This window comes from Callionymus lyra, chromosome 10 (assembly GCF_982586985.1).
Source record: "Callionymus lyra chromosome 10, fCalLyr1.hap1.1, whole genome shotgun sequence".
In the NCBI taxonomy this organism is placed as follows: domain Eukaryota; kingdom Metazoa; phylum Chordata; class Actinopteri; order Syngnathiformes; family Callionymidae; genus Callionymus; species Callionymus lyra.
Genome location: NC_141827.1, coordinates 24,684,643 through 24,703,044, shown reverse-complemented (window position 1 = coordinate 24,703,044; position 18,402 = coordinate 24,684,643). Strand labels below are relative to the sequence as shown.

The window sequence follows — 18,402 nt, the reverse complement described above, 5'->3', positions numbered from 1 at the left end:
GTACATGATTTGACTGAATGCTTCCACAGAATGTGACTCTCTCTCTCTCTCTCTCTCTTGCCGAGCAGCAATGCGTGAAACTGAAGTACAAATTATTTTGGCGTGTGATTCCATCCAGAAGCTTCCGCAAAGCAGATTAAGGTTCAGTCATGGAGAAGTTCTCTTGAGAAATGTCACCTGCTGTTTCCGTGCGAGAAATCTCTGGGGTTGAAGGGGTTTATCCAACAAGGAAAACCAAACAGCTTACTATTGCGTTGATCAAGTCCAAGTTTAGGAAGTCATGTAGAGTTCAAGTTCTCCTCTTAAAAGTGCGGCACCTTTGCTTATGACCTTTGAACTGTGGAAGCACACGGCAGGTGGTAAAAAAAAAGACAAGGAGAGGAGAAGGTTGTCGGTAAAAATGAGAATCAGTGGAAAGAATGTGGAATTTGAGATGATTTACTGGGTTGTCACAGAGCAATGAGACTTGAAAACATGCTGTTTTTCAATGGGAGGTATCTAATATCTAATCTATGTGTTTTTATCATGTTGTTATATGTATTTCTCTTTCTTCCTTCAGGGCCCAATGGGACCAAGAGGACCACCTGGACCCAACGGATCCCCTGTACGTATCTCAGTAACAACCAGAAGAGAAAAACAAGCTGGTATCTACCAGATTTTAGAAGATTTTTTTTAGAATCAATCCACCATTGTTGTTGTGCCTCTGCATAAGTATAATAATGATCAACAAGTCAGTAAAATCTTCATATTATAATATAATTTAAGTGACTAGCATAGCTTGATGCTACTACATTGTTAGCTGCAATTGATACATTTAAAGAAAGAGCAACAGCTTTGAGTTCAACCCAAAAAAAGATCCACACCCTTCTAGCTACCTTGAAAAGTCATTAAAATGAAGAAACTCTACATTTGTTATAAAAAAAAGAATGGTATGTAAGATTATTTGAAGTGAATTTTGCAGATGGAGACTTTTAAATATTGAACTCTTATTATTAAATTGAACGTCCTGTGAATGTAATCATTCCGTAATGTCCCAAAAAAGTTCTAAACAAGAAAAAAACAGTCAAACTAGAAACCAAAGAGCATCTATAATTAATTTTAAAATACTTCATCATTCAATTAAGACCATTGAAATCAATGATTTATTTGTATTGTTAATTAATATTAGATTGAAAACAGAAAAGTAACAATTTCAAATGATGGATTCTTTTTGTGCGACAACATTAATAAGAGTTATCTTAAAGCAGATTTAGTTTGCAATTACAGAAATAAAATCATGGATTTGTCTTCAAAACGTTTGTCCAAACAGTCAGATCATGGCAGAACACCTGACAGTTTAAGTCGCTCCTTTAGCTCCTGTCTTTAGCTTCAGGCCATCTGAGACTTCCCCGCCTTCGGTGTGAAGTAATTGAGTTGTAGCGGACGTGTCCAAACTTGATTTAATCCCTGTGAGTGAGCGCCTATTCAAGGAAGGACAATGTCCTTGTACTGCAAACAGTGTCACGATTTAGCAAGTTGACATACTGAAAATAATTAAATAAATCTGCCGGTAAAACAATTCGCGAAACATTAGGCATCGATAAAAACAAATCTTCCATTTTATATCAAATTGATTTCTTCTAAACGATCTGAGTCAATTCATTGTGTCTCCCAGTAACATCAGAATCTTTTCCAACAGGGCCCACAAGGTTTCCAAGGCAACCCCGGAGAGGCTGGAGAGCCCGGACAATCTGTAAGTACTCAAGCTGCACAAAGTATTATTGCAAATCAGTTGTTTAAAGGAATCATGTTGTATTCCCGTGATGTTTTAGGGAAATAAAAAAAGACCAAAAACCCTATAAAAAGTGTATATATTGATTGATCAAGTAAATTAAAACAATAGTTATTATTATAAAGGAGGGTGAATTAATGTTTTCATAGTTAGTTTTCAAAATAAAATTAAGTCAATCTTCGTGTATCTATTTTTACAAAACACTTAATTAAGACTTAATATAGTTCTTGCTTTTTAGTACCATATTTATCATTACTTCTGTTGACCTCAAAGATTAAAAAGGGGGGGAAAAATCCCATTTCATCCAAAAATTTCTGTTTGTGTCTTTCTAGTTTCCTGATGCAACTTCCCTTAATCCCTTCCACCTTCACTCCAAAAACATTCAGAAATCAAACAGCTCTGCCTCTGCCTTTGGCCTCAGCAGGTAGACCAGGCAAGGTCTCCCCACTGCTGTGCTAATCTGCTCCTGTGGGGTTACGATAAGCAGAAAGAAAGTCTTTGAGACTTTCAAAAGTGTTTCACTGAATCATTATGTGCGATTAAAATCACACTTCCTGACGGAGACTGACAGGCGGGACTCACTGCCTCGTGAAAAGTCTACTGTAAGAATGTCAGGCCAGAGCTAAAGGTCTTTACAATTATATAGTGTGTTGAAATGAGTGGCGTCTTTGTGATTTTAATTAAATAAAAGTTTTTTGTAAACGTAGCTTTATTTGTTAATGTAGCAACTAGCATAGATTGATAGTATGAAGAGAATTCCATAATGTTTACAATTTAGTTTTGCGTTTTTAACGTAGTGGTGCCACATAAAATAAAAACAAATGTACCAAAAACACAGATTATTAGAGTCAAATGCATGATGGGAAATTTGGTAGGTTGTTTATTGACATTAGGAGCAGGTGGAGCTCAAGTCAGATTTTTCCCAAATGTCATTTTAAGAAGCTGTTTAAACCGTTGTTAGTGTCAAAAATAAATACTATTTTATTAATCGGTCTTTAGAAATACAGTAACACACTAAAAGGTCTCAAAATTCTGAAAGGAATTTGAATAATTTTAACTTTGTAGAATAACTCCGCACTCTACATGTCTGATGTTTGTTTAAGTTGTTTCTTACCTTGTTTTATTTGTGCTAACAGGGTCCCATGGGTCCTCGTGGTCCTTCAGGATCTCCTGGAAAACCTGGAGAGGACGTAAGTAAATTCACTATTATAATGAGTTAGTTGATACAAACTTCTTAAATATTTATGATAGAAAAATGGCAGTTCTAAATGTTCTTTGAATGAAAATGTAATCGTGTTGAAACTTTATTTTCTAAGACACTAGCATCCTTTTGCAATATTCATCCATCTTACATTTTTAATTTAGGGTGAAGCTGGTAAACCCGGAAAAGGAGGTGATCGTGGAGCATCTGGACCTCAGGTGAGTTACCTTAAGACCCTCAAAACCTTTGATTTCATTCTGATGCATTACCAGTATGATCAATATCTTTTCATATGACGGGCATTCGACACACAAACACCAGGAGCTGCATGAAGAGTGCACTGAAAATCGATATTGAACAGATCATTTTTATTTGTATTATCGACCAATTCCTGAAATTAAAATATAGACACTATTTGATAATGTCGTACAAGTGCTACAGAGAGAATGTTTTTACCTGAGACACTTGTCTCCCAAATTGTAGGAAAATAAAGTCTAGCGATAAGAAGTGCTTTCTTTAACCGGCTTTATCAGCTATTTTTACACTAGTCTAATAAGCTCGAGACTCAAAGACTAACACAAACTTAACTTCTGATTGAATATCGTCCCCTAGTGGCCATCCACACACATTTCAACACTAAAGATGTCCATCAGTTGTTTAAAGTCAAGAGAACTATTTCGTTCTAAATTAAGTAAATAAAAAAACGAACTAATATTAGATGCTAATAATTTTTTTAACTGAAATTTTGATACACATATCAAGATCACAACAACTGTGGAAGTCATTCAAATGAATGATACAAATGTATAAATATACATTTCTTTTAATGTAACTTTGACATTTTCAGCCACATGAACACTACTCTAGATTAAGTTGGGTTTTTTCTGTGTACTTTAGTCTCTTTATTATTATGTATTAATATTATTATCTATGTGCTCTGTTTAAGTCATTAATAAGTCATTTATTTTAGGGGGCTCGTGGATTCCCAGGAACACCTGGCCTGCCCGGCATTAAAGGACACAGAGTAAGTCTGCTTTACGATTCGTAAGTTTTTTTTTAATAGAATATGATGATGAATGCTTTTTTTTTTTAAGGGCTATTCAGGTATTGATGGTGCAAAGGGAGAGACTGGAGCTGTCGGTTCAAAGGTAACGTTACTTCCGACCTATTATGCAAGTTAAGAGTGACAGGAAAACATTTGTAAAAGAAGTAACCGTTGTTGTTGATGTTTTTCAGGGCGAGTCAGGTTCATCTGGAGAGAACGGCGCACCAGGACCAATGGTGAGTGTGCTCCAAAATGAAATTCATTTTTTATACTGCATGTTTTAACAACCTTATCTTTATAATTAGGGTCCTCGTGGTCTGCCTGGTGAGAGAGGACGTTCTGGACCCAGTGGAGTGGCTGTGAGTTGAATAACACATAAGAATGAGTAAAAGAAAGTTAGCACAAGCTGACAAAATAAAAAAAATGTATAGAAATATTCCTGTGATCTTGAGCTAATCTTCTGTGTTTTTGATGGTGCTCTTAGGGTGCTCGTGGAAATGATGGTTTGCCCGGTCCTGCTGGTCCTCCTGTGAGTTTCCTTTGATTCAATTTCATATTTTAGAACACATAAAAATAACTTAATGGTGTATTATGTCTCTGCACGTGTACCAACCACTTGCTTCTCTTCTCAGGGACCTCTTGGTCCATCTGGAGCTCCAGGATTCCCTGGCTCTCCAGGGTCAAAGGTAAGCGTCAGTTAATTTTTTAAGAGTAAGAAACCCCTTCGTAATTTTTAACTTAGTGGACATTTAGATTTTTTTGTATCACATTTTAAGCAGTTCACGTTAGTTTGAGAAAGAGTCATAATCAGACGATTATAAATCAATGTATCATTAGAAAAATGACAGCAGTGGTTTATTAACTTCTGCATTTAAAGAGTACGACTATAGCTCAATATTTTTACACCTTTTATGCGGTCGAAATGTAAATTGAAGGATGGTAAAGTTGTTGTGGCTACATGTTACTCCAGCAACTCAAAAATAAACTTTTTTATTTGATTTTTTTCTGTAAATAAGTTGCATATTTTCAGTTGAAGTTTTTTTGTTTTAGAGTATCTGGAAAGTAATTGTAACAGAAAGTATAAAGTTATAATATAAATAAATAAATACATGTTTTTTAAAGATGGTCACAAGTGTTTATATCACAGGCTTTTGTCGCTTCTTTTATTATGAAATTAGAGATATTAATATGTTTTAAACACACCGAATAACTGAGTAAAACACTGACTAACTGAAGAGCATAATGACTGAAACCCCTTGTTATTGAAACTTCTCATTTTTATTTGGATACACATGTAAGTTAGTACATGCCAACTTAAAACCTTAATAAATCTGCGCCTCATTGTATCGTATTGTCATGAACCAAAACATAATCTGTGTCGAAATATTTAATGCAAAACTACCATCCTCATCTTTTCGAATAAAAAGGTTCTTGTTGTGTCCAAACATGAAGGAGATAAAAGATAATCTTTTGCAAATGTACAATTTTTACATACTTGTTTGGTAATTGAATAGAGTATCATCACTGTAATTATAATAATACAGTAATAACAACTACAATATATTATATTGATCATGTCTTAAAAGTAAACAATATAATTGCATTTATTTGCATTTGTGATAAAGCAGAACTTATTCTGAGAAACCACTACATTCGTCAACAATGACAGACAAATGTTTAGTATAATCAAAGTAAGGTACATTTTAAACCATAGCAAAGCATGTTTAGTGACAAACATGTTGTCCATGTCCAATTAGCTTAGCTTAGCTTAGCTTAGCTTTTTTTTTTAATGTTTAAATGAACTTTTGAACTATCATTTAAAAAACGTTGTCACAAGTATAACCAGTCTGGTAAGAATTCATATTTTGTGACTTTTTCAGTATATCATTCAGTAAGTATCTGGTTTGTTTCTTTCTGTCCAGGGAGAAGCTGGTCCGACTGGTGCCCGTGGACCTGAAGGTGCTCAGGGTCCCCGCGGAGAGTCTGGTACTCCTGGATCATCTGGTCCATCTGGTGCTTCTGTAAGTATACAAATATATTTAAAGCATTTAAGATCTATGCTACGCTAGTATTGGTTAATAATATAGTTTCACTGTGCTAACATGAGTTCTGTTTTTTAGGGAAACCCTGGTACTGATGGTATTCCTGGATCAAAAGGATCAGCTGTAAGTAATGTAGAAATTGAAAATATAATTTATTGTTTATGTTTATTCAATGTTAATTTAAGTGTGTTATTAAATAATAAAGCAGTGTAAGATCAATTTAATTTCAAGTTTTTCCTATCATGTGTGACACTGTGTCTCTCTCTCTAGGGCGCTCCTGGTATTGCTGGGGCTCCTGGTTTCCCCGGACCTCGTGGACCTCCAGGGCCTCAGGGAGCAACTGGACCTCTTGGGCCAAAGGGAACATCTGTATGTTATTGATTTTAAAGATAATATTGCAAACCAATGAATTGAGCATCAAACTAAATGTATTTATAAACCTCTAAAAAATGGTTTTATTGTATTTTCCAGGGAGACCCTGGTATTCCAGGATTCAAAGGAGAAGCTGGACCCAAAGGAGAGCTTGTAAGTTGTGTTTTTTCATCTATCACTAACTTTAGTCATTATTTATTCATCATCATGATCCTTGCAACCACGTTTCCACCTTTTCATTTCCTCATGTCTTGATCTTCAGGGACCCGCAGGTCTTCAGGGAATACATGGTCCACAGGGTGAAGAAGGCAAGAGAGGACCCAGGGGAGAATCTGGAGCGGCTGGACCTCTTGGACCACCAGGAGAGAGAGTGAGTCATTCTGTCGTAGCATCTTCACCAAAGATTAGTTATGAACTCATTTGAATTGATGTTTGATGCAATATTTTTTAATAATTAACATCAGAGTTGTTGGCGAGGATCATAATATTGTTGTTTTTTCTCTTAAAGGGAACTCCTGGTAACCGTGGTTTCCCTGGTCAAGACGGTCTAGCTGGTCCCAAGGTGAGTTTGACAGATATTTTTTAATTTAGTCACAAATGTCATAGTAATACAAAACACTCACATATCCAACGATTTAGCAATACAGGAGCTACACTGTTTATTCTGTTGGATGACCAGTTAAATCTGATGGATGGAAGGTTATTTTGATAGTTTTCTTCTTTATTCTGTTACTGAAAACATTTTAATGAAATAAAAAGCTATTTTGGTAAATAAAAAAAATAACACATAAATAAATGTGCAATCTTTAAACATCATCTTTTTTTAGATTTCTTTTGATGTCATTATTTTCTGAATACATTTCTGAAATATGAACAGTTGACCTTAAAAGTACACTTTAGGATTAGATCATTCTCATTTAGCCTTTTCTTTTTGAGAGATTGTAACATTCACATATGAACGCTTGAGGGCAGTGTTGCGTTGATGTCATTATTATTCTAGTAAAGTAAGCGTCACTGAAGGGTTTCTTTATCAAGAACTGATAACGGATTTTAAATTGGATTGTTGTAGGTTTTCAGATTGAGGATCTATTTTCTGTGCCCCCATCTTACAGGGTGCCCCGGGTGAGCGTGGACCAGCTGGAGCAAGTGGTCCCAAAGGTGCCGGTGGTGATCCCGGTCGTCCTGGAGAGTCTGGCCTGCCCGGTGCCAGAGTGAGTTCTCCTATAGCACAACTTTTACCAGACTTATTTGACCTACAGTGTTTAAATAACCATCTCAGCGTTTGTATTTTATTTTAGAAAAATGAAGCATATCTAATGGATCTTAAAGAATCTGTTTTAATGTGTGCATTTTCTCACCATGTGTTGCTCAGAGGTGTAAAAATCATCTACCCACAATGCCATATGCTCACACATTTCTATAGAACAAGTCTCAAAAACACACGTGAATCTTTATTTTCCTCTTTTTTATTTCCAACAGGGACTCACTGGACGTCCAGGTGATGCCGGTCCACAAGGAAAAGTTGGACCTTCTGTGAGTGCGGTCTTAAGTCATAGTCTCACATCTTCGTATCCCTCACCTCCAGAGTTGTTTAGAAAGAAAAAAATATATACGCCAAACACATGAAAAAAATTGTTTATTGATTGAATACTTTTAATATATATAGATAGCTGCAATGATTGTGTAACAGTCGAGGCACAAACGCACAATTGGTCTTGTCCTTTTAATCACTTGAGTTAACATTTTGCAATAAGAAATATGGTTTTATATTGATTTAACTTATGCAACATTTAAGCTAATATAATACTCTTTTTATAGTTACAGTAGTTGACATTTGTGCTATTAAGAATCGAATAATATAAACAATATCCATCTAAAAATCCTTTTTTATTCAGGGAGCTTCTGGAGAGGATGGTCGCCCCGGACCCCCTGGACCAATGGGAGGACGTGGACAGCCCGGTGTTATGGGTTTCCCAGGGCCAAAGGGTGCCACCGTACGTATCATTTATAAAAAATAAATATTTGCATATTTACCTGCGGCGCTCTCATCCATTTCTTGTTTTAGGGCGAGCCAGGAAAGGCTGGTGAAAAGGGAATGCTCGGAGCCCTCGGTCTGAGAGTAAGTTGCTCAGCTTTTCTACTCTACATAATTTATGACGTCCTTTATAGCATCCTGGGATGAGATCCATCACCGAGTAACAGTCATGACAATTCTATTTTATACTGATCTCAAACCCATTACATTTTTTTTTAAAACATATTGCGCAACATTTCTTGAAACTAAATGCAATAGTCATATTTGTCTAAAAACATTCTTGAACATTTGAAGAAACATCAGGTTAACCGGGTGTCTAGAATGAATGAGTTTTAATCAACTTTTTTTTCTCTTCTTCTTTTTCTTCTCAGGGTCTGTCTGGCAAAGACGGAGAAACTGGTGCAGCTGGTCCCCCCGGCCCCGCCGTACGTACCGCCACCGTTGATTGACATTGAGGAGCTTTAGCACTGATTTAATCTACACTGCACTGATTTAATCTACACTCTTTCTCAAACTAGAAATAGGCTTAAGTATCTGTTTCCCTGATCTTTGTGACGACAGCATTGTCCAAGAGAAAAAAAAAAATGTTGGATTAGATCTTTTTCTTCGGGACTCTAGCTCCATCGATATGATATTTAGCCGTTTAATAATAATCTAAATCATGTTCCTTGTAGTGTGTGTGACTATCCTTCTTGGTGTCTCAGGGATCTGCGGGTGAGAGAGGAGAACAAGGACAGCCCGGTCCCTCAGGATTCCAGGTGATTTTCCTTCTCACAGATTAAAGATACCAGATAGAGGCTGTGTTTGTAAATAATGAAAAGCTTGCACATCTTTTTCCAAGTGCCCTAATCTTCCAGATTCACTAAGATGCTGCTCTTTTTTTTTATTTATTTAGGGACTACCTGGACCTCCTGGCCCCCCTGGTGAAGGAGGAAAGCCTGGAGACCAGGTCGGTGTTTTGTTAATTTCATGCTTCAATAGAAACATGTTTTTTTCTGCTGCATGTATTGACATGATACTGTTTTCTGTTTAAGGGAGTACCTGGTGAAGGAGGAGCCGCTGGTGCCACCGGACCAAGAGTACGTAAATATTTGTTTATTTATCTAACCACAATTCTGTGTTAATTGACTGACATTTTTTAATGTAGGGAGAGCGTGGTTTCCCTGGTGAGAGAGGAGCTGCCGGTCCACAAGGTCTGCAGGGACCCCGAGGTTTACCTGGAACTCCTGGAACTGACGGACCAAAGGTCAGTCTTTATATGAGAGTTTTCACCTAGAATTTAACTGTTACTACTCAGGTATCCTTAGCAGAACTTAAGATAAGATTTGTCCCACCGTGGCTAATTTAAGTTACATCTAAATTGTGTTTCGTTGTGTCCCTCTGCATCATGTGTATCAACATGTTTATTATCTACTTTCAAATACACCATTGTGATGAGAAAGGAGTAGTTGCATTAATGTTTTGAGGAAGTAACTGGAGAGTGGAACAATGCTTGAAATATCATTCTAAAACTATTGTCTATTAAAGCAGCACTACGTAATATTGTAAAGGTTGTTTCAGGCTCCCCCAGTGTCCAAACAGGGAAACTACAATGTCATAGCACCTTAGTTGCTGTGGCCATTTTGTAATCGGTGTGTGTCTGTTTACTACATTATTTAAAGGCTCTTGTTGTGTCAGTTTCTTGTTTTATCTTCCCGGTAAGTTGATAAAATCTTATAGTATAAAAAATATATATTCTCTTCCCCCCTGGACTGTAAAAGGTTGTGGTGGTCACATGACATTCACAAACTCTCTGGGCATTGTTATACAAATATAATGAAGTCAAAATGTAAAATTGAAATGTACTATATCTAAAGCAGAGGATAAGTTGCACATAAAGGCCAACTTGAACAAGAAAAGACTATTTTTAAGGTGTTGTTATTACAAAGCAATGCAATTATAGGATACATTTTGTGTCATTTTGTAGGTTGATGATCATGGGCGACAAGAAACTTTGTTAGAATTTGTCATCAACTCTTTTTTGCTGTTTAATTAGGATGTTTGGCACATGGTTGAGCCTGAACATCACTGTATAAGAGTAATTATATTAAATATACTCGTCTTTGTCTCTGGACAAGTGGATCACTCAGGCAAGATTGAATGAAAGAGTAGAAAGTTCCCTGACGCTCGTTTATCCGCACAAGCACATTCAATCATCTGAGGACAATCTTCCGTGATTAGATGAAAATGTATCAAGTATCTGAGTAATATGGTTGAATTGGCTCTATGACGTTATCAGAGTACAAAGCCCCAGAGTTACAAAGAATAACAGTTTATTAATTTTAAATTTAAATTTAAATTAAATGACTTACTTACATTGAAATAGTCATGTTGGAATCTGAAAAAAACATCAAATTTTTTTAGACATTAAAACTAATGTCATTTTTTAATTAAACAAAGGTTCCATCATAAATGTTAATTCTCTGATCACTTCGAAATGGTGGTTGACTCACAATGTTTCCTCTTCTCCGAACCACTTGTTGTTAAGTTTTATCTATTTTCATTTTTTATGGACCGTATCATTCTGTAATCGCCACAAGCAGAGTTCAAGTCAACCGCATCCATTTCCGGAAATAGTTATTTAAAATTGAAATGAGATAGCCTCCACACCCACATACTCAAAGGACTGAGGGTTTTTATTTTTCAATATCCGTCCGTGTTTCTTATCAAGCATCAGCAATTTCCAGCCATTGCAGTAATTTGTCACAAGCGGACTATAGTTGAAAGGAAATAGCTCAAAGCTCATTCCTACTTTTAGTTTGTTTCCTGGTTTTAATCCCGGTTCAGAGAGGTTGTGTTTTGGCAAAGGTAAAAAAAAAAAGAAAAAAGTAGCTGGAGATAAAGATTTTGATAAGATCGATCTCTCACTGCAGCACAAAAACTAGCTTAGAGTCGAGGAGGTTTTTAAGGAAAATAAACTTCTGATAATTTATGAACCTATTAGAAAACTTATACTATAAGTGCTGTTTTTGCTCCAAAGAAGAAAAAAAATGACTATACATTTATTCTGAAACATTCTGGAGTTCATGTTAAAGAACAAAAGTTTGGTGTGCAATATAAAACAATGTATTATGTTATCTAGAGCTTTTTTATTATATTGTCAAATAATTTAAGATTTTTAAACTTTCAGAGCTGCATGTAGAGTAATGTATTGGTTTGAATTTAAGCTTTTAATATTAGATTGTCAGTCCCTGGATTGCAGTGTTCAAATATATAGACCTTATTTATTTTTTAATGTACATAAAATACTTTATATTTTCCGCGCTTCACTTATAGTATCTTGCGAGTACGCCAGTATCCATGATCACATTTTAACTTAATGCTTTCCATTCCAGGGAGCTATCGGACCTGCCGGCGGCGGAGGAGCTCAGGGCCCACCTGGTCTGCAAGGTATGCCCGGAGAGAGAGGTGCTTCCGGTATTCCAGGACCCAAAGGAGACAGGGTAAGACCCCAAAACTGCCAGTTGAAATGTAATGTGCCTCAAATTAACTTTTTTCTTACTCTTATTTTTTAGGGTGATTTTGGTGAGAAAGGACCCGAGGGTGCTTCTGGCAAAGACGGAGGAAGAGTATGATCATAAAACACTTGGAAGACCATGATTCTTGAGAAAAAAATTATATTTTAAAATATCTCTCCATCAGGGTCTCACTGGTCCCATTGGTCCTCCTGGTCCTTCTGGTCCCAACGGTGAAAAGGTGAGCGGTGTCGTTGGAATTTATTAACTGTTTGATTTTGAACACAAGCACTTAGTTGTCTGTCTTTCTTAAAGGGTGAATCCGGTCCTGCCGGTCCATCTGGTGCTGCTGGTACCCGTGGTGCTCCCGTGAGTAGGACCAGACATATGTTATTACCGATGGCAAACAGAAAACATCCATTTATCAATACTTAATATTAAAAATAAGTCAATATTGATGCATTTGCTCCTTCTCGTGACAGGGTGATCGCGGTGAGACTGGACCTAATGGACCAGCCGGTTTCGCTGGACCTCCAGTAAGTAAATGTATTATCTCTGTGTGAATTATATTGTAATAAACCAGCCAAATGTTTGTCAGCAATGTCATTACTTTCCTTTCATTAGCATCCAAGCCTGAATAAGATTCAATATCATGGTTATTTGTCCATCAAATATTGAAAAAGAATGTGAATAATTTAATAATATTATTACTATACTATTATTATTTAATAATATGGCTTCCATTAATACAAATGCAGTGGTAGAGGTCGTTTACTTTGACCCAGAGACAACACAAGGGATACCACAAACACATTTGTTTTACCATAGCAAAGTACAAACATTTTTTAATCAATAATATTTTTGAAACATTGATTTACAGTGATGTCTAATGTGCAGTTGTGTATTTGTGTGTTTGTTTTTTTTATATAATACGCTAATATTCAAGATAACAGTTGATATTTATAGAAATACCTTTGTTTTCTTTTGAAAAATTCTAATAACAAAATCTTATTTACAGGGTTCTGATGGTCAACCAGGTATCAAGGGAGAACAGGGAGAATCTGGACAGAAGGGAGACGCTGGTGCCCCAGGACCACAAGGACCATCTGGTGCTCCTGGACCTGCTGTGAGTACATTTTTTCACAATATTCTCAAAAAGTAACAGCGGTAATTATCATATGGGAATCAAACTGTTAAATATACTGTGTATACTGGTGAAGCTTCCTGAAGCAGTGTCATGTTGTTTAGAGGTCAGTAGGTGGCGCTATCACTAAAAATCAAGTAATTTTCCAATAGAACAGTCGTTCAAAAAAGGGAAAATAGTGCAGAGACCTCCATCTAGTAAAAATAATGACACTGCTTCATGAAGCATCATCAGACCATCACTAGTAAAATCTAAACTAATCTATTTACTGTTTTTAATTTACCAGGGTCCCACAGGTGTTTTTGGACCTAAGGGTGCACGTGGTGCTCAAGGACCTTCTGTAAGTGACCTTCAATACATCATACTGTGTCATTAGTTCTTGATTAAACCACCCTTTCTTTTCAGGGAGCCACTGGTTTCCCTGGAGCTGCTGGAAGAGTCGGACCCCCTGGTCCCAACGTAAGTTCAGCTCTATTTATTCCTTTTATTATGTACCTCAGTTATTTATTAGTTATCCGTTTTTGCATTTCGATAATACGAGAAATGAAATACATAAACTGAAGACCAAGCAGGCTGTTTGTTTCAAAATTTAAGTCATTTGAGTATTTTAAGTGCAGTTGCAAATATCATAAAACAGATTCACTGGTGATAAAGTAACATAATAGCTTGAATTAAAGCATAACAGCTTCAATGTCAGACAAGAAAATCATTTTAAAAAAGAGACCTTGACTCAGCTATTAAGGCTAAAAAACTGCAATTATGATTTTAAAAACAAATCCAACCTTTTGTTATTCAAATTATTAAATTAAATATTCAATAAAAACAAATTAAACATTTAAAAACAGAAAGTATGGAATTTAATTATTCTATAAAAACAAATTAATTATTTCAATACCGAAATGACCAAATTAAATTATTCAATAAAACCTAAATAAACCTTTTTTAAAAAATGATCAAATTAATTATTCAAATAAAACAAATTTAACATTTTAATACAGATATATTTAATTAAATTATTCAAAAAAGAATGCATAAAAAATTAACATTAAATTCTACCGTTCAATATTCTGATCATTTCATCCAAACAAAATCAATAATGTCAATTCATTGCTCTGATAATTAATAAACAATATGTTTCTCTTACTAAAAAAACAGAGGGTTTATGAGTTATATCTCTTCCTAGGGTAACCCTGGAGCTGCTGGTCCTGCTGGCTCTCCTGGTAAAGATGGACCCAAAGGTGTGAGGGGAGATGGTGGACCTTCAGGACGACAGGGTGATGCTGGGCTCCGAGGTCCAGCTGGTGCACCCGGAGAGAAGGGAGACGCTGGAGAGGACGGTCCCCCGGTGAGTGAAAGGATCAACATCGTCAAGATAAAATAAAATAAAACGTTTTGTTTATATCACAATATAGAAGGTGATGAACAGCCAGTGGAGAAAGAAATAGATAATATTAAGGCTTCTTCTTTTCTACATTGAAGTCAACACTTACTCTGTCAGCCTGTACAGCCAATTTCATCAGTAATGGACATCAGGCGAGCACAGTCACCACCGATACCCAGCGTTGTCCATCACAGACATAATAGCCGACCAAGACATATGACAGCACGGAGCCGCAGGAGTCTATGACAGGAGCCGGTACCATTAGCTTCTCTCAATGCAGCTCAAACAGAAGTTACAAACAAATGACAGGCTGGTCCCAATAATGATATATCGCCAACCACTCCGTACTCAGAGATGATGAACGTAACTGAAGAGAGACTCTTATATTGATTACAATATCACATCCAACCTTCAACTTTTTTTAATATCAGCCGCCACCATCCTTCATCGTGAACATGGTCGGCAAGAATAATTCATTTTAATCAATGAAACAGTCATTTGAAGTTTGAGATGAAGAAAGTCAGAAAATACATCAATCAGTTTTTTTTCTTCTTTTTGAAAAACTGCCAAATTGAAGCAGTAGCAGTTCATTTGAACATAAATAAATGTTTCACCTGGTACTAATAATACACCTCACCACAGTTCTGCCCAGCAGAATAAAAATTCATCAACACAATCTCTTCTCAGGGTCCTCTGGGTCCATCTGGTCCTCAAGGTTTGGGTGGTCAGCGTGGTATTGTTGGTCTTCCCGGACAGCGTGGAGAGCGTGGTTTCGCTGGTCTACCTGGACCATCTGTAAGTACAGCCATTATTTAAATTATAGAAAATTGTGTTCTATTATACTTACCTGTGTTTAAGCTGCAGGTGTTCAAACCTTATCACATATCAACAGCTTTTTTTTAAAGGAAAATGACTTTAAATTGTAACAACAAAGAACAGCAGGAAAACGGCTGAATAACAAAATCTACCAGAACAGACATTGATGAATTCAGAAAATCAAATTTCTTTTACTCTGGATTTTGTTGCCGATTACCTTTAACTGAACAGCTGTTTCATATGTGTTTCTCCCTCTTTTCCATTATGAGAAATGATAAACAATTTGTTTAAAACTGACTAAAGCCCTTGCTTTTCCACCACACTTTTTTCTAGAGCATCACCTGGAGGTTGTTATAAACCCATTAAAATCCTTAGATTAGCCACATGTTGTTTTTGGTGTAGTTTTAAATGTAATGGGTTGTACATTGGGAGTCACTCACTTTTTAAAACATGTAGACTGAGAACAAAACACAACCATCAAAATAATCTATGCTATGCTAAGGTCTGGTTTTGACAGAGACCAACTTTACTTAAGAAAATGGGAAAAGTTGGAGCTCATACATTAAAATTAAGTATTAGATAAATTCTCGTTAATCAGACGCCAGTAACTGATAGTATTTCTTCATACTGGCATTAGTCTAGTATTGTCTTCTGAGTGACTGAGTAGATCTCAACTGGTCTGGACACACAATCCAGAAAAAATCAGAAATCAAAACACAATATAGTGAAAGAAATGTGCAGTTTAAACCTGTCGTATACACATCAGTGGGTTACATAATAACTTATTAGATGGTCAATACTGGAAACACATTGTGAATAAGAACAAAAGGTTTTTTTTAATTATATGTCTTCAAGGAGCTGATGACACCTTGACTTCAGTGGACAGTTTGTCGAAAAGGATCTCCTTAGAATAGATGGAACTGAAATATAATATTCCTCCTCAACCTTCAACCGCTAACCAAAGGTTCAGCTGTACTGATGCACTGATGAAGCTTCATGAAACAGTGTCATGTTGTTTAGAGGTCAGTAGGTGGGGCTATCAGTTTAAATATGATGTGATGTTTCATTAGAACAGTTGTTTAAAACAAAGGAAAATAGTGCAGACTCCGCCATCTAGTGGCTCTAGAAATAATGACACTGCTTCATGAAGCTTCATCAGACCATCATTCGTTTACATGGTATGCTATGATGCACTTGTGTCAACATTTGAACATCTTTGTTGAATCAAAACGCATTCATCGTCATCATTCGTCATCTTCAAACAACATGTCTCACCTTCTAATATCATCAAGCTGGCATTAATAAAAGTAATTGTCCTTCAATAGGGAGAGCCTGGAAAGCAAGGAGCATCTGGTGGCCCTGGAGACCGTGGACCTCCTGGTCCAGTGGGACCCCCTGGACTGACGGGACCTGCGGGAGAGCTGGGAAGAGAGGTCAGAACATCATCAACAGGAGTTTGATATCATGGCGTCTCATCATTCTTGCTTAAGTCACCCTGACGTGCCGCTGATCGATATCCAATCAAGAATCTTACAAAATATTGATTATGTCATCTTCACAGGGCAATCCTGGATCTGATGGACCTCCTGGAAGAGATGGTTCTCCTGGAATCAAGGTGAGCAGCACCAATTTTAAAATAATTATGTTTTTCAGATGTTGTCGAAGGCCTAAAATACTCATCATAATAATCATGTTGAATGAAATTACAGCCTGTTATGATGTTTTCACTCGTTTAATCACTTCATGTTTCAATTTGTAGCCACTTGTTTGATTAGCTTGTGCTCTGAGCACACTTGTCGCACACTTGTGTAGAGGTCGGGCACACGACTTTTGTCTGAAACGACTTTTATCTTCATCGCCAGGGTGACCGTGGTAACACCGGTCCTGCCGGTGCTCCGGGTGTTCCAGGCGCTCCTGGAGCTTCTGGTCCTGTCGGCCCCACTGGCAAACAGGGAGACAGAGGAGAGTCAGTAAGTATCACGATGGACACGATCACGGTTGATATGAGAGTCGTTTCTTTGAGAAACTCATGAGAAAAATTAGCACATTTTGATCCATCCCTGGGTGTGTTTCTCTCTTTTCAGCAAGAGAGTGAGAAGGACAGTCTGTTCTAGCCTATCTTAATTAAGTGGGTCATTTTAAGTAAAAACTTTATCAAGTATTCTGACTTTTTATAAGCTTCTGAAATGTGTCTCGGCAGCACTTATTGAAAGTTGGGCACCCAGGGACCAGTTTGCCCTCCTGGGTCACTGGCTTTTAATAAGTTGCACTTATCTCAGCGCCTACTAATTAACCAGAGACAGAAAATACTGAAGCTTCAGATTCAGTTGATAGGACGGAGAGAACATTAAGGAACAAAATACATAAAAATGTGTTTTTATAGGTTCTGCTGAGTGAGCTGAAGGAGAAACATGTAAACCAAAAGAACAATTTGGGATTTTATGGTCTAAAGATCTCCGTTCATTCTTGACAGCGTCTAAAATTGTTGTTATTGAGTCATTGACGAATCAAGACACACAGAGTCTCATCCAAGTCAACGATCAAAATGACATTTCTTTTTCTCCCTCGATGGGTGGAGCGGAAGTGTGACATTAGAGCACCGAGAGGTGACTCACTGAGGGGCAGAGCAATGAAACTTTCCAGGTCATCTTTTCCATTATTATCGTTCTATAATTGGATCAAACAAATGACAATCGACGAGCTCTGTTCGTACGTCTGTACTTTTCAGAACCAAACTCATATATTGAAAATGCTCGGAGAATAAAAAAAAAACATGTTCTTTACTCAGACGCTGTGCTCAGACCCTTTAGGATTACGTGGTTGGAGACAGATCTAGCTATCAAGGACAGACTAATCCATGTGGACACAGAGGACAAGATCCTGTCAAGTTTAAGATTACCCTGCCAGAGTGCAAGATGCCTCTTTTGAGACGATTTTTCGTCGACTGAACCTACATTCCTTTCTGAAGAACTACTAAGGGTTGTGTAACTATTGGAATTTGAAGTTGTTTATTATCTCGCCAACACGTCTGGGGTCGGAGCTTAAGTCGTAATTGTGTCATCAGTCTGGGAGACTTGAAGTTGGCTTGTGTTCAAGTCTTA

The 18,402-nt window shown here is 36.9% G+C and overlaps 1 protein-coding gene across 2 annotated transcripts in view; it reads left to right on the top strand.

The window, feature by feature from the left end:
• The window catches only part of col2a1b (collagen, type II, alpha 1b), a 33,772-nt gene that overhangs the window by 10,197 nt on the left and 5,173 nt on the right, over positions 1-18,402 (top strand). For both annotated transcript variants that reach the window (XM_087800042.1, XM_087800041.1), the window contains 38 exons: positions 560-604; positions 1,679-1,732; positions 2,908-2,961; positions 3,137-3,190; positions 3,943-3,996; positions 4,067-4,120; positions 4,209-4,253; positions 4,323-4,376; positions 4,502-4,546; positions 4,650-4,703; positions 5,940-6,038; positions 6,138-6,182; positions 6,330-6,428; positions 6,531-6,584; positions 6,694-6,801; positions 6,940-6,993; positions 7,544-7,642; positions 7,911-7,964; positions 8,327-8,425; positions 8,497-8,550; positions 8,838-8,891; positions 9,171-9,224; positions 9,362-9,415; positions 9,501-9,545; positions 9,614-9,712; positions 11,841-11,948; positions 12,021-12,074; positions 12,148-12,201; positions 12,276-12,329; positions 12,443-12,496; positions 12,979-13,086; positions 13,391-13,444; positions 13,510-13,563; positions 14,288-14,449; positions 15,173-15,280; positions 16,627-16,734; positions 16,863-16,916; positions 17,164-17,271. In XM_087800042.1, coding sequence (XP_087656168.1) covers positions 560-604; positions 1,679-1,732; positions 2,908-2,961; positions 3,137-3,190; positions 3,943-3,996; positions 4,067-4,120; positions 4,209-4,253; positions 4,323-4,376; positions 4,502-4,546; positions 4,650-4,703; positions 5,940-6,038; positions 6,138-6,182; positions 6,330-6,428; positions 6,531-6,584; positions 6,694-6,801; positions 6,940-6,993; positions 7,544-7,642; positions 7,911-7,964; positions 8,327-8,425; positions 8,497-8,550; positions 8,838-8,891; positions 9,171-9,224; positions 9,362-9,415; positions 9,501-9,545; positions 9,614-9,712; positions 11,841-11,948; positions 12,021-12,074; positions 12,148-12,201; positions 12,276-12,329; positions 12,443-12,496; positions 12,979-13,086; positions 13,391-13,444; positions 13,510-13,563; positions 14,288-14,449; positions 15,173-15,280; positions 16,627-16,734; positions 16,863-16,916; positions 17,164-17,271 — 2,664 coding nt within the window. The remainder of the gene's footprint in view (positions 1-559; positions 605-1,678; positions 1,733-2,907; positions 2,962-3,136; positions 3,191-3,942; positions 3,997-4,066; positions 4,121-4,208; positions 4,254-4,322; positions 4,377-4,501; positions 4,547-4,649; positions 4,704-5,939; positions 6,039-6,137; positions 6,183-6,329; positions 6,429-6,530; positions 6,585-6,693; positions 6,802-6,939; positions 6,994-7,543; positions 7,643-7,910; positions 7,965-8,326; positions 8,426-8,496; positions 8,551-8,837; positions 8,892-9,170; positions 9,225-9,361; positions 9,416-9,500; positions 9,546-9,613; positions 9,713-11,840; positions 11,949-12,020; positions 12,075-12,147; positions 12,202-12,275; positions 12,330-12,442; positions 12,497-12,978; positions 13,087-13,390; positions 13,445-13,509; positions 13,564-14,287; positions 14,450-15,172; positions 15,281-16,626; positions 16,735-16,862; positions 16,917-17,163; positions 17,272-18,402) is intronic.